This window comes from Salvelinus namaycush, chromosome 3 (genome assembly GCF_016432855.1).
Source record: "Salvelinus namaycush isolate Seneca chromosome 3, SaNama_1.0, whole genome shotgun sequence".
NCBI classification, from domain to species: Eukaryota; Metazoa; Chordata; class Actinopteri; order Salmoniformes; family Salmonidae; genus Salvelinus; species Salvelinus namaycush.
This window is the reverse complement of record NC_052309.1, coordinates 76,272,276-76,287,994: the sequence shown is the minus strand read 5'-3', so window position 1 is coordinate 76,287,994 and position 15,719 is coordinate 76,272,276. Positions and strand designations below refer to the sequence as shown.

At 42.8% G+C, this 15,719-nt stretch overlaps 1 protein-coding gene and 1 non-coding gene across 3 annotated transcripts in view; one reads left to right on the top strand and one right to left on the bottom strand.

The window, feature by feature from the left end:
* Positions 1–2,674: 2,674 nt before the first annotated feature.
* trnas-aga lies at positions 2,675–2,756 on the top strand. Its single transcript has one exon. It is a non-coding gene; the product is annotated as a tRNA-Ser (tRNA).
* Positions 2,757–5,039: 2,283 nt separating this feature from the next.
* The window catches only part of LOC120039012 (growth factor receptor-bound protein 2-like), a 48,117-nt gene continuing 37,437 nt past the window's right edge, over positions 5,040–15,719 (bottom strand). For both annotated transcript variants that reach the window (XM_038984545.1, XM_038984553.1), the window contains 4 exons: positions 11,075–11,172; positions 8,132–8,254; positions 7,208–7,376; positions 5,040–6,879 (listed from right to left, as the gene is read on the bottom strand). In XM_038984545.1, coding sequence (XP_038840473.1) covers positions 6,694–6,879; positions 7,208–7,376; positions 8,132–8,254; positions 11,075–11,172 — 576 coding nt within the window. In that variant the 3' untranslated portion in view covers positions 5,040–6,693. The remainder of the gene's footprint in view (positions 6,880–7,207; positions 7,377–8,131; positions 8,255–11,074; positions 11,173–15,719) is intronic.

Sequence of the window (15,719 nt, the reverse complement as noted above, 5' to 3'; positions counted from 1 at the left end):
ACTGAGAAGTGGTGTGTGGTCACCACCTGCAGAATCACTCCTTTATTGGGGGTGTCTTGCTAATTGCCTATAATTTCCACCTTTTGTCTATTCCATTTGCACAACAGCATGTGAAATTTATTGTGAATCAGTGTTGCTTCCTAAGTGGACAGTTTGATTTCACAGAAGTGTGATTGACTTGGAGTTATATTGTGTTGTTTAAGTGTTCCCTTTATTTTTTTGAGCAGTGTACATTCAGTCATTGCAATCTGAACTGAAGTTTGCAATTATTGCCGAATTGCCCGAAATTACGTTTTCTCAAGTAGGCTACAAAAGTGTATTATGAATATCTATAAATGGGAAAAGGATATGATACCTAGCTTGTTTCACTTTTTTTTTAACTAACATTTGTTGCTATTTTCTAAATTTTCTCAAGTTATAATGTTCAATTATTATTTTGCCAATTTAAGCATACTCCTTCCTTTTTCATGTTCCTTCATACCCCTTCATGATTTTACTCCTAGTGTCATAGAGGTGAAGTCATTTTTAAAAATGTATTCTGCCAGGGTATGCATTGGTAAATACAAAAGGTCTGATAATGCGTTTTTTTATGTTTCATTTGAAAGGGGTGATGATCAATCTTATCTTCCACCACAATTACTGAAATCACATCATCAGAAGAGGTTATAATCTGTATCGGTCCGTGCTATACGGGATCATTGGGACGTCGCCAAACACCATTGACGTTGGTTAGGGATAAGTAAGGGCTATGGTTAAGGTTAGGGTAATTAATCCTTTGTGATTAAGGTTAGGGTTTAGGGTAGGAATGTCCCAAAGATCCCGGATAGCACTGACCAATCTGTATATCTCATACTGTATATCACAAGATGGCTTGTTGGTGTTGCAATGTATCCAATCATAGACTTATCTCCATCATAACATGACTATGTGTGATAACCTTATCGTAGTAACCAATGATGTACAGTACCAGTCAGCAGTTTGGACACACTTACTCATTCAAGGGTTTTTCTTTATTTTACTATTTTATACATTGTAGAATAATAGTGAAGATATCACAACTATGAAATAACATATATGGAATCATGTTGTAAGCATGTTGTAACAGGTGTGCCTTGTTAAAAGTTAATTTGTGGAATTTCTTTCCTTCTTAATGCGTTTGAGCCAATCAGTTGTGTTGTGACAAGGTATACAGAAGATAGCCCTATTTGGTAAAAGACCAAGTCCAAATAAACAAAGAGAAATGACAGTCCATCATTACTTGGAGACATGAAGGTCAGTCAATGCGGAAAATGTCAAGAACTTTGAACATTTCTTCAAACGCAGTCGCAAAAACCATCAAGCGCTATGATGAAACTGGCTCTCATGAGGACCGCCACAGGAAAGGAAGACCCAGAGTTACCTCTGCTGCAGAGGATACGTTCATTTGAGTTACCAGACTCAGAAATTGCAGCCCAAATAAATCACATAAGACACATCTCAACATCAACTGTTCAGAGGAGACTACGTGAATCAGTCCTCCATTGTCGAATTGTTGCAAAGAAACCACTACTAAAGGACACCAATAATAATAAGAAACTTGCTTGGACCAAGAAACACAAGCATTGGACATTAGACTGGTGGAAACCTGTACTTTGGTCTGATCAGTCCAAATTTGAGATTTTTGGTTCTAACCGCTGTGTCTTTGTGAGATTCAGAATATGTGAATGGATGATCTCCGCATGTGTGGTTCCCACCGTGAAGCATTGAGGAGGGGGTGTGATGGTGTGGGGGTGCTTTGCTGGTGACACTGTCTGTGATTTATTTAGCATTCAAGGCACACTTAATCAGAATGTCTACCACAGCATTCTGCAGCGATACGCCATCCCATCTGGTTTGCGGTTAGTGGGACTATCATTTGTTTTTCAACAGGACAATGACCCAAAACACACCTCCAGGCTGTGTAAGGGCTATTTGACCAATAATGAGAGTGATGGAGTGCTGCATCAGATGACCTGGCCTCCACAATAACCCGACCTCAACCCAATTGAGATGGTTTGGGATGAGTTGGACTGCAGGGAAAAGCAGCCAACAAGTGCTCAGCATATGAGGGAACTTCAAGACTGTTGGAAAAGCATTCCTCATGAAGTTGGTTGAGAGAACGCCAAGAGTGTGCAAAGCTGTCATCAGGGAGGCAAAGGGTGGCTACTTTGAAGAATCTCAAATAAGAAATCTATTTAGATTTGTTTAACACATTTTTTGGTTATTACATGTTTACATGTGTGTTATTTCATAGTTTTGATGTGTTCACTATTATTCTATAATGTAGAAAATAGTTAAAAATATATAAAGAAAACCCCTTGAATTAGTAGTTGTGTCCACTTTTGACTGGTACTGTATATAACAATCTAGATCATACCACTATGTATATACATCATTAATCGTAACGTTACTGTCTGTATGTGTTACAATTTCTCCAAAAGTGGACATTTCCTCATCGTCACGTTACGGCTGCTGTTAAAATAGTCGCCTTAACCACTCGGCCACGACAACCTTATACCGTTTTGTTAAAAAAATTACAATCAAGTAAACTACAAATTATTAGGCAGAAACTACATTTCATTGTAACACTTTCGACAAGAACTTGTTACAAGTTGTAATATAGATTAGAGACATGTTTTGATAAGCTGATTACCAAGTTGTCGTGGCCGAGTGGTTAAGGCGATGGACTAGAAATCCATTGGGATCTTCCCGCGCAGGTTCGAATCCTGCCGACAACGGTCAATTATTTTGTAGGTTTTTGCTAAAAGCCATACAGTACACTGTCCAGTCTTGTGTAGTCTGGTCATAATTGAGTACAAATGCAGTTCGTTCATACAGGAAAAGGCAGCATTTACTCATTCATCTCGAATGATTCTCGCAACGGACATGTAAGGACGCAAAAACTACACCCCATTATCGTAGTGATGCACTTTTACAAAATGTATTTTAACGTAATTTTTTTTAAAGAAGCTTTGAAAACATTGACATATGCATACTTTTATGTCTAATAATTTGAAAACGGGGAAAAGATTAACATTATTATAGCGCCTTGCAGTGGTCGTACCGAATGGTGGCATGAGGAAAACAAATACATTTCAGATGATGATAGTTGCCAGGAGGTGGCGATAATGCATTATGTATACCAGAATAAACATTCTGTCGGCAGGCAGGGATTGCAGTCATACAAGGATGATTATCTTTACCACAGACCTTTTAGTTGCGTCTGTGTTTGATTTAATGTAGTGGGTACAACAGATTAGTTTTCATATTGGAAACTATGTGTACCCATTAAAGGCATTGTATAACAAACACCATGTTTTGGCATGCTGATCTGACAGTCTGGATTGTATTGAGGCATTTTGAGTGTCATGGTGGTAGTGTAAAAGTACACCATTGAGATATCTCAGTCTGATAAGTAACGGGGTGACTGGAGTACAAAGAATCCAATGCTTGCATTTCACAGACTATTTGCATGAGGTTCAGTAAGCAGGTGAACATCAGTGGTGTCTTTATTCCTATTTGAATATGATGACAGCATAAAGAATAGCAGTGGGAAGATCTGGAAAGTTTTGCCTTCGAAAAATACCTTCCAATAGTGGATCATGAACTGGTGTGGCCCAGGGTGAGTGACAGGATGCCTCCCACATGGGTGTTTAACTTACTCACTACCCTTTGACTTTTAATCCAAGAGACGACAGCAATGTGAATCTATTGACTTGATCCTCTGAACAGGAGTCAGGGATGTTGGAAAATGTATGGTGCCCATGGCCCTCAGGTTTAATTTAATCTCCATACTACAATTGAGGCTTGTGAAGTGTATTACTGCTGTAGTTTAACCTGAGCATCCAATCAGTCCCTCCACCTGCTAAACCCCTACATTGAACACAGTAAAAAAGATGCTCCAGTGGTGTCAAAAACATAGGCCCAACACGTATTTCCACAAATGAAATAGGCCCCAGAAAGTATGACATGGGAAGTTCAGTGTTATTTCACTGTGTGTGTCAATGTTTCTAGATGTCTGAAGGGGAATACAAATATGTATTTCTCTGCACACACTCCCACACCTCCGAATGGATAAACTGACACGCGCACACACACACCAAGCGGAGAGATAAACTGTACGTTGCATCTTTGCAAACAATTAATAATTTATGTAAACACTTAATCATGCAATAACACACAGTGAATTGCATCAACATCTATAAAAAATTATGTTTCCATGTTTTCAAAGCCAGCAAATCCCTTAGTGGAAAATTTGACAGACAATTGATAATTTAATGGATCCTCAAATGGTGGGAGATAGGGACCCTGGGAGATTGTCTGACACATTTTTGGAGAAGACAGGTTTTGGTAAATGCTCGTGAAGTTCCCCGGCTATCTGGGACGTCATCAAATATGTCTGTTATATATTCATGCTGCTCACTTACATAACGTCTCTAGACTCCAGACCTGATGAGACTTCTTACAGTACATGACATCCTCAGACTATAATGAATTCCATGGACTGAGGATGGAGAGCACTTAATGTTCCCAGTCCGCTGTTTTGTTAAGTGTCCGTCAGTGGAAAGGCTGCCTGCATGTGACGCAATGTAGTCAGCAAGTGGCCAGATTGGTTGGAAGTGTTTAAGGGCTAAAAATAACAGAACACAAAAGCAGACAGTCCAGCAGACCGAGGGTAATGCAATGTGTACATTTTCACTGGGCAGCAAACCCCTGTATGTACCAAGAACCCAAGGCTGTGCTTGAAGACGCCAAGCGTCAAATTAAGCTTGTTCATGGCACCCAGAGGGACAGGAACTTGGCATTGGACACGTAGGGGAGCCTGATGTGTCAATATAGGTATTTATTTGTGATTCCTGTCTGATTCATGGCTGAACACTGCATGTCCCAGCCCCTACAGGTTGTCAGATGCAAAGCCAGGTAATGGGCTATTCATTTCTATACATTTTTAGACAGATTAATTTAGCCATCAAAAGTTTTGTTGAATCACAAGATGAAAAAAATAACTGTATGCGACTATCTATGGACCACACCACATGGTTTCTCTCTTTATTTGTAGAATTGCATTTTAATTAACAATAATAATAAAAAAAAAAGAAGCAAAAAAAATAACAGTATCAATAGGGAAGAAGGCAAGAGACACTTAAATAAGAAAAGTTCAATGTTGGGAAGGAGATGTGGGGTTGATGGGACAGGTTGGATTATGTACATGGTTTCTCACTGCAGGATTGACGGGCCCCACAAAGGGGCTCAAAGCAGCAGGTCGGAGACACTGAAACACCAGAGAGAAAGGCACTATCCAGAGAGAACAAAGAAACTAAAAACACACAGAAAACAAACACACCAGAAATCAAATGCTTAACATAAAAAGTGCTTGACACGCCACAGACAGAGAGAAAAACAACATTGGTAAAGCTGATCTCTCAACTTTTAGCATAAAAGACACTTCATTTTCTCAAACTGTTTATCACGCCATCATGTGATTATCCTAACTCATCTACTTGTTATGTGTGAGTCTAACAAGGAGGGGACTGTTAATGTATGCGTGTGTGTGTTTGAATATGTACTATATGCATATTTTTCATACATCTCTCTATATAATCTTATATTGACACCATTACTAATTCAGCACTTCTCGGGAATCCCTTGCGTTGTGTAGTTCAGTTCTCCGACCTTGCTTCCCTCATGTCAATGTCTATGGACACAGTCAGCTACATTCACGGCCCAAGAGTAAAATGGCTGCAATAAATACATTGGCTTCAAAAGGTGGCTGGCCTTTTACAGGGTTTCATAATACAACAGCTCATGCAGCATACATGGCTCTACTCGCTGCTAGCTTCCTGACACGATTGGTTTTGTTAAAAATAAGATTATTCTCTCATTTATCAGACAAGGAAATTATTTCACGTTTTAAATATCATGCCATTTTATCTGAGAGCCCTCAAATAATCCAGGAAAAATTATACTGACAATTATACTGACAATTCAGCAAATCCCAGAGCTACTAGGTCTTATCCAGAATAACATTTTTTTAAACATAATTTACAAATGGAAGAAACAATACAATTTGTGATGACTGGTAAAACACATACAAATATATAATATATATTCTTAAAAAATTGATTCTCTCTATACTGTAGGTGATTTATTTATACAGCCCTGGGCTGATGTACAATGCTCACATGCCAATGATCTTGGACTTGGTAACTTGCTGCAGATAACATCCTTATTTTTTCAATATTTTTTCAATCATTTTTTCAAATATTTGTACATGTATTTTTATTTAAAACAGCGTTAGGATTTATTGGTATTTCATTTAGGTGATTAAAACATGCAGCAAAAAAGGAAAAGAAATGCAGAATGTGAAGAAGTAGAGGACAGAAGCAGCTGTGGGAGTCTAGGTATAGAATCATTCTCATCCTTCACTTTTGGTGCACTATGCTTAGTTTCTCTGTGTTTTTTTCCTCAATGACAGTTCAGTTCTGACTGAAGTGTTCACTATAGAGGCGAACATTCTCAGTGTTAAAAGTTGGCTTTGCTCAGCTGCCACCGACAAGGTGATGCCTTCAACAGAACTACTCCTCCATTTTTAATTCCTTGTTGCATTCTCCCTCTCTGCTCCTGATGTCTTCTTGATGGGTTGAGGGGGGGTATGGGGTGGTTGTTGATGTTTATTTACATGTTCCGGTTGACTGGTGTGACATAGTTGCGGGGGAACATGCCCGTCAGCCCGTGGCATCCTCCCTTCCACCAGTTAGGGTCAGAGTTGTCCAGGACCTGGATGAAGTCTCCGCGTCGGAAGCCCAGCTCGCCATCCTCCTGGGGGTCAAAGTCAAAGAGCGCCTGTACATATGTGGGATGCTGTGGGCAGGGAGAGAGAAAGAGAGCAAAACAAATCCATGAGTCCCAGACATGTTAACAGTCTGACAAAAGGACAAAGCATCGGTTCTTCCCTGATTGTGATTTCTGAACCAACCGTGACTCGTTGGTGAACTGAGCCAATGCCTTGACATCCAAAGGTTAGGCCGGCAGGATGAGAGATTGAGTCAGCAACTCTGGGGCCAATCTGTCTCCCTCAAAGCTATTATTTTACACTAATAACCTAGTTTGTTGTTGTGACCATTAAGTGTCCTACAAAGCCACACTGGTAAACAGCCAGAGATGAAGGTTAAGGGGGATGTGTGCTCACCTGGGAGACCTGCTCAATGTCACGCAGGAAGATCTGCTGGTTGCGGGATACAGAGGTGGAGCGGTGGTAGTCCACCAGCTCGTTGAGCGAGTTGAACTTTACCACCCACAGGAAGTACTTTCCTGCCCCATCACGCAGGACTTTGAAGTGCTGAACGTCATTTCCAAACCTGAGGAGACGGGGAACAGAGGAAGAGAACCATGGGTAGCTGGCCAGCAGCAGACAGTCAACAGACGCAGAACTGCTGAAACAGGACAGAGAAGAGAGATCCCAACGGCCAAAGGAAATACATGTGGACATGTTTTCTTAGCAACACATTAGGAAGACAGACTGTCTCTATAACAGTGTGAACACAGGTCATGACCCCATGGATGGTAACGCTGCAGACAGATATAAAACCAGCCTCTTCCACAGCCATCAGGGGGATTAGTCTCTACTAAGACAAACTCCTTGTTCTGTACTCAGAGGGCAATAGACGGGTGGAGTCACATAGTGATCGCTTTAATTATCTTGAATTGTCTATCTACTTGACATACAGACAGACATTACAGCACCATGACAGTGAGGGCTGCTGAATTCAGCCTTTTTAAGTAAAGCAGAGTGGAAACAGACATGGGGAAATCAAGGAGTTTGCGTCAGTGTTGTGCAAGCTGGAAAGAGAGAGCTGAAATCCTGCTGTAAAATGACTGTCAGTGAGCTGGAGTTAATGTTCATAGACACCAGGGGGCAGCACAGAACACTGGGTAAAAAAGAAAGTGCTGGTGCTGTAGTGTATTTAAACACAGGAAGAGAAAGAAGAGAAACATAGCAGATGTTTGTGTCTGTTACCCAATACATTGTACAGTGCAGAGCAGAGCAGTCCCTCGCCCCAACATACGTAGAGCAGGGCTTCTAAACCTTTCGTGTATGTGTGTGTTCACTTACTTGACAGAGAGGGAGAAGTCCCCTGGCGCACTCTCACTCTCTCGGATGAGGAAGGCCCCGTCGTGCCTCTGTTTGTTCAACATCTCCTCTGCCTTGGCACGGGGGATCTTGCCAAAGAACCACCTGGAGGGAGGGACAGCACCACACACACACAGTCAGGGGAGAGAACACAGCCGGACCAGCATGAAACAAACAAATAGACATCTGCTCCCTCACGATCAGGGACGACACATGGTCATCTCCCACTGTTTACAGTCCTGAGAGATTATACAGTATTTCAGTTTAAGCCTCTGCCCCAGTCAACCGATTAATACTGCAGGTAGGAGAACCAGAACCGTGGGCGTTGTGTACAGTGAGGGCACAGGGGTTGAGGAGTGGGGATTGCGTGCTGTGCTGCTGAAGCAGAGCATGTCTCACTCCCAGCAAGGTCTGTGATAGCAGCACTGGCTGGGCCAATGGCAGCTGTAGCAGCAGGAGGCAAAGAGAGAGCGAGAAAGAGAAAGCGCTCTCTCCGGTTAATTATTAACCAGAGCAGCCAGAGAGATGACATCTTGGCTCCTTTGCATGAAAGTGAAAATCAATAATAAAATTACCAAGACCTAATCCTCTTTGCATTTGTGACCTCTATCAGCCGGCCCCCGCCTACAGTTCCCTGTCTGATAAAGGTGCCGGCAGAGCAATTAAAGCAGGCACGGAAAGAGCAGCCAGGCCATGTGGAGCCAGACTGGTTGCGTCTCACACACACACACGCACAACTGTCTGGTCTGTGAATACATACCGGGAGATGAAACGCAGAGGCACATTAACATCTAGCGTTGGCTGAAGCTACTGTACTGCATGTGGGTAGTTGCCATATGGCCAAAACAAAAGTGAACAAATTATTTATTCAAAAATGAAAGTAAAAAAAAATTGTTACAAAGAAGTATGTCTAAACAATTCAAAATGTTCTGTGGCCACTTTTTATTTAAAATGTATATCCAATTTAATGAAACATTTAATGCATTAGTGCCTTGGAATTTGTCCTCTGATGTGACATAAGTAATACTAATATGATGGTTTAATGATTCTCAAATACATAAGAAAATTATTTTTAGTTAATTTGTTTTTAAATCAGTAATCATATTCTGTTGAAAAACACATTTATTTGTATAACGATGATAACCAAGTGTCTCCCCGTTACATTTTTAGTAAGATTGTAATTTGACAAAAACCTAGATAAAAAGCAATTACATTACTTGTGTACTATGATAATGTTACCTGCTTCAACAAATATTTTACAGTTTGTTCAAGAAAACCCCTTTTTTATTGGTGCAACCCCGTAGAACATGTCGTCCCACCGATGGTTAGGGTTAAAACGTAATTAATGAAACTATGACGTTTCTGACTGCTCTAAAATGCAACTTCTAAACATCAATAACGGATCCTCATTAAAGGATTTAAAATGTACTCATTCCAATTACAGGACATCGAAAAAGTCCTGCACTGCTATTTTTCATCACTAGCTCCCCGAGTCGGGAGTGGGTAATTTGCAAGCCTGTTGCCTTCCTTGGATGTGGAAGCTATTTCTTGGGACCTGAAAGTTAACTTTGTCCTCTGTCACGTCAACTACACATGTAGGTCTGTCACGTCAACTAACCATGCACTGTACCCAACTGGTGTGTGTGCTCACTTGCTGCCTGGTGCCACTCCGTCACAGCTAGTCTATAAAAGGGACAAAGGGCAAACTCCTGCCCCACTACTACTGACATGGGATCAGATCACAACTGCCCCCTACACTAAGGCTACACCAAACTATATGGGGGAAGGACTAACAGCTGACCCACAGTCAGTTAGTGCAAGAGCTAAATGCTGCTACTGACATTGGATAAGGGATTGATTTAGGCTAAATAGAGTTTCTCTTTCAGGTGTTCAAAGCACTTAAATAGTCAATCAATTGAGAACACCACAGACACTGTATTCATTATTCAGTATCTATTCACTCTTTTTTATGATGATGGCATTAACTGTGATGTAACAGCATGGTACATTACTTGACAAGGGCAACTAAGACCTGTACACAGCATCACAGCCCAGCTGAACAGCAAGACCTTTCCCCTTTGATGTGGCTATGAGTGGCAGCCCGGACAATTAAAACAAAGCCCCTGATGAGGAAGTGGTGCTGAGGGGTACATTCCACCTTACAGAGAGGGATGACTCCACTCAGGGCTTCCATTACACAGACAGACTGAGGGCAGGGACCAGACCCGAGATAACTTGTTTCTGCTGGCCATCTCTTCCCCATGATCACAGCCACACATTTTACTCACACTCTGCCCACACCAGCTGACCTGAGCTCTGCTATCTCTGCTCATTAACACAGAATATGGATCAGATGTTTCTCACTATCCAAGTCCAGGCATTAATCATCAAGAAATTGGCCCTGGAGCAGTTGCTAACAGCTTATACCTGCACTATATATCTGCATTCACTTCAATCCACTGTACACAGACAGACAAAGGCATGGCGTAGCTCCTTGGGACAGAGACAACCAGACCCAGCCCCCTCCATACTCCAAAATCCCACCTGATAAAATCCCAGTGGCGATGAAGGGTCAATATTAAATTAAGTCTAAGAGGCCCAGAGCGCACTAATACAGAGAGCACTAATCTGGCACTGTGTGCTCCAGAGGTAATATCCTCTAAGAATCCTCACAGTGCTTCAATGAACACACAGGGAGAAGATTCCACTGTGGTGGCACTGGCCATTTCAGCACAGTACTCGGAGTTGACGGGACTGTTCTGTTCAATTCAGACAGTTGTTTCATAGTTCCAAATCAATGTGATACATTGACCTGGCAGTCATGATGAGTCCTGTTTGCCCATACTCCGAGTCAGCAACAATAAGCTGTAGAGGTGAGTCCTCCTGAGTCATAATAGGAGTCTGGGTCAGGTGGTTCATACTTACGGATGTGCTTTCATCTCTATGTAGTTCTTGGGGATGAAGCCGTCTTTCCCGTTCAACTCTGCTTTGTACCAGTTCTGGTCACACTCTTCATTTAATACCTAGAGAAGGGAAGAGAGTTAACAATATATCACATCTAGTAAACAGAGTACTTCTCTGGTCACTGTGAAGGGGGGCTGAAACGGTTTTGTATCCACTAATGGGGCACAGCCATAAACGACAGATTGAGACACGTTTGTTTGTTGCGAGTACACTCATTTACCAAGCAAGCAAGCCTCCATGAGGCCAGGCCAGCTGTGGGAGCACTCTTGTCTGAGAGACGTACGGTGGTTTGCAGGTTTGGGAGCACTGGTGCATGAGTGTGTCTAAGTTTGTGTGTGTGTGTGGCTGTTGTTGTTGAAAGACATGCACCTGTACACTGGTGCAGTTAGTAATGTAAAGCCTCTGGCTTGAACACTCATAGTCAGATGAAAGAAACAGTCGTCATCAATTCTCACCAGGGTTCTGACTCACAGTAATATATTGACACGTCCCACTCAAAACAAAGATATTCCAACCACCATCTGCCTTCTGGCTTCAGTACAGCCTTTCCATTTCAGAAGAAATAGGAGTCATACTAGATATAGTCTAGAATACACAGGTATTTCAATGTGATATGCTGACCACAGGCTTCAGTGTTGGGACACACTTCATGGCCTCTGCTAGGTGTTGAAACACCTTTAAACAAACCATACTGACAATTTGTGTTCAAGGGAGGAACTAGGCCTAAATCTGTTTATCGGCAAAAAAAGTGTTGAGGAAATGGAGTGTGCAACATCCTTCCTGTGCACAGAGCACTGGGAGAGAGAGAGCCAGAGATAGAAAGGAAAGTGAGGCAGAGTGGGTGTGCCACCACTGTCACACCAGAGGGTTCTTAAAGCCTGCAAGGCTTTTTGGGCGACCTGACCAAATTCACATTGACATGTGTGTTATAGATCTGTCATTCACATTGAAAGCAAGTCTAAGAAGCAGTAGATCTGTTCTATATGCGCTATTTCTTTGCTTCCCGTGCTTAAGTTTAGTTTTTTGCGTCTTTTACGTTCGGTTTTGTACACCAACTTCAAACAGCTGACAAAACAAAATCCTTGGTTATGGAAAATATATTTTACAGCGGTTTAGATTGTACAATGACTATCTACACTAAACTTGCTTGTTTTGTCACAAAAACTGAAATTAGGCAAACTATCAGAATTTTAGCAACCAGGAAAAGCTGGAGCGATTTCGGCATATTGCATCTATCTTTAAACCTAACCTGAAATACCCAAGGGGCGGTTGCATTGCGTGCAGAATCAAACTCTTTTTTGATTTACATAGATGGCTGACAGGTGAGGCAGTGATGATAAACTGAGTAACTCAACTAAAGCACCTGATTCCTTCGCAGATAGTGGTTTACTGTTTAGTGTCTGCGGGTTCATATAACTTGGTCACACAGACCACATCAGAGTGTGTGAATTGGCCTGGAGGACCTGTGAGAAGAGGGGCTACAGATAGACGACAACCTTCAGGCACTCAGCACCTCAACCACATCCAGCAACAAGATGGCTTCTTAAGCTCCCCTCAAACACAATACAGGCTCTGATCCAGAGCTATAAAATGATCTTCCAAATGTCAGATAAGAGGGTTGCTCCGGGTGAGATTGATTTCTCCCTTTTCTCACACAGACATACAGTAATTTACACAGTAGGCGTGTAGTTCCCCTAGAGGGGAAGGCAGACTGGTACAGCACAGTTTAGTTGGCAGGCTGTGTTGAACAGTGAGTTGTGCAGCAGTACAGAGGGCTTCTGACCACAGAGTACTGATCTATGCTTCAACACAGCGGTTGGGAAACATCTCCATAATGCATACACAACAATGTAAATGCAGCTAGACATGTTGTCTATCAGGTATCATTTTACATTGTTCACAAAAGAAAAGCTGCAGCTATGGTAGAGAGGAAGGACGTACTCACGTCACAACAGCTAACCGTCATAGCCCTATCTGACCAGAAACTACAGATATGCTTCAATTTTCAGTGTCTTTTAATCCCGCCCCATCCTGTAAGAGTCAAGTTTTTCAGAAGAGCTGAGTCTCGTTCTACTTCGGTGTGTAGTGTTGATCTGAAGCCCACGCAAGCAACCAGTCCCCTTGGTGGTAAAAAACACTATGGCTTAGTGGAAAGAGGCAAGCAGGAGACAACTGAAACAGGAGTCATGTAAGACTATGTGAAGGCATCCCAGGCCATCAGTGTCAGTAGTACAGTGTCAGTGGTGAGATTGACATTAGGCCTATACACTCTTTCCACCACACCCTTCTCAAAGCCCCGATGATGGGGTCTGACAATTTCCCCCCCAGCTGGTCACTGGCCTCAGTGCTCTCTGACCTCTCTGCTCCAGCTAGCCTGCAGCACACCAGCTGTCACCAGCTGTCACTGTGGAACCACAGCCACTGTGCCCCACCACAAGAGACAAAATTACAGAGGGGGGAAGGAGGGAGGGGTCCATGCCTGTGGCACTATGATAATGTGAGTGAATGTGAATAGGTTGTGAGGAGCACAGGGGGGAGACAGGCACAGTGATGGGAGAGTATGCCTGTGGCAGTGTGTGTTTCTGTGTGTGTGTGTGTGTGTGTGTGTGGTCTTACAATTGGTGGGGCAATGCAGGCAGGCAGCCTCGGAGTGACTGATTGCACATGTGTAGACGTGGCAGACATGCGGTCTGGAACTCTGAACTCTTGGTGATCTCACTTTCTCTACATCTTATTACAAACACTACACTCCACCTTAGTCTCATCACCTACACAGTTCACGACTTAGCTACCTCAAACATAACAGCTCACAGACACTCCCATATGTTCTCTTGCAGATATTACAACAAGCTTGGATTTTCGTGATAAGGCCATTTGCCCAATCTGCCAGGGCACCAAGGCCATTAACCAAAATAGTAAATTAAATTGATTTGAAAACCAAAAAACAACTATTCTCTTAAGAAAAGCATAAGTGTATGTAAATGTAAATAAAACAGTAGCCTACATGTCAAAGTGTAGGTGATAGCCTGCGTATTGGCTACAGCCAGTCATGTCCAGACCAAAGCTGACATGAGGGGCCTGAAAATGTAACCAAACTTTAAATGAGACTTTTAATTACACACTAGGCTAAACACCAGTCAGGTTTGACAAATATAATGTAGGATCATTATTAATATCTAAAGGCTTGATAATGTCGACACATATATATAAACTCAACAAAAATGTCCTCTCACTGTCAACTGCATTTATCCACAGCAAACATAACATGTGTAAATATTTGTATGAACATAAAAATATTCAACAACAGATATAAACTGAACAAGTTCCAAAGACATGTGACTAACAGAAAAGGAATAATGTGTCCCTGAACAAGGGGGGGAGGGGGTCGAAATCAAAAGTAACAGCCAGTATCTGGTGTGGTACTGCCGTGCATCTCCTCCTCATGGACTGCACCAGATTTGCCAGTTCTTGCTGTGAGATGTTTCCCCACTCTTTCACCAAGGCACCTGCAAGTTCCCAGACATTTCTGCGGGGAATGGCCCTAGCCCTCACCCGCCGATCCAACAGGTCCCAGACGTGCACAATGGGATTGAGATCCGGGCTCTTCGCTGGCCATGGCAGAACACTGACATTCCTGTCTTGCAGGAAATCACACACAGAACGAGCGTATGGGTGGTGGCATTGTCATGCTGAAGGGTCATGTCAGGATGAGCCTGCAGGAAGGGTACCACATGAGGGAGGAGGATGTCTTCCCTGTAACGCACAGCGTTGAGATTGCCTGCAAAGACAACAAGCTCAGTCCGATGATGCTGTGACACTCCGCCCCAGACCATGACGGACCCTCCACCTCCAAATCGATCCCGCTCCAGAGTACAGGTCTCGGTGTAACGCTCATGCCTTCGACAATAAACGCGAATCCGACCATCACCCCTGGTGAGACAAAACCACGACTCATCAGGGAAGAGCACTTTATGCCAGTCTTGTCTGGTCCAGCGATGGTAAGTTTGTGCCCATAGGCGACATTGTTGCCGGTGATGTCTGGTGAGGACCTGCGTTACAACAAGCCCTCAGTCCAGCCTCTCTCAGCCTATTGCAGACAGTCTGAGCACTGATGGAGGGATTGTGTACCTGTCCCGCAGGTGTGATGTTCGGATGTACCGATCCTGTGCAGGTGTTGCTACACGTGGTCTGCCACTGCGAGGACGATCAGCTGTCCGTTCTGTCTCCCTGTAGCACTGTCTTAGGCGTCTCACAGTACGGACATTGCAATTTATTGCCGTGGCCACCTCTGCAGGCCTCATGCCTCCTTGCAGCATGCCTAAGGCACGTTCACGCAGGTGAGCAGGGACCCTGGGCGTATTTCTTTTGGTATTTTTCAGAGTCAGTAGAAAGACCACTTTAGTGTCCTAAGTTTTCATAACTGTGACCTTAATTGCCCACCGTCTGTAAGCTGTTAGTGTCTTAAGCACTGTTCCACAGGTGCATGTTCATTAATTGTTTATGGTTCATTGAACAAGCATGGGTAACACTGTTTAAACCCTTTACAATTTAGATCTGTGAAGTTATTTAGATTATGAATTATCTTTGAAAGATAGGGTCCTGAAAA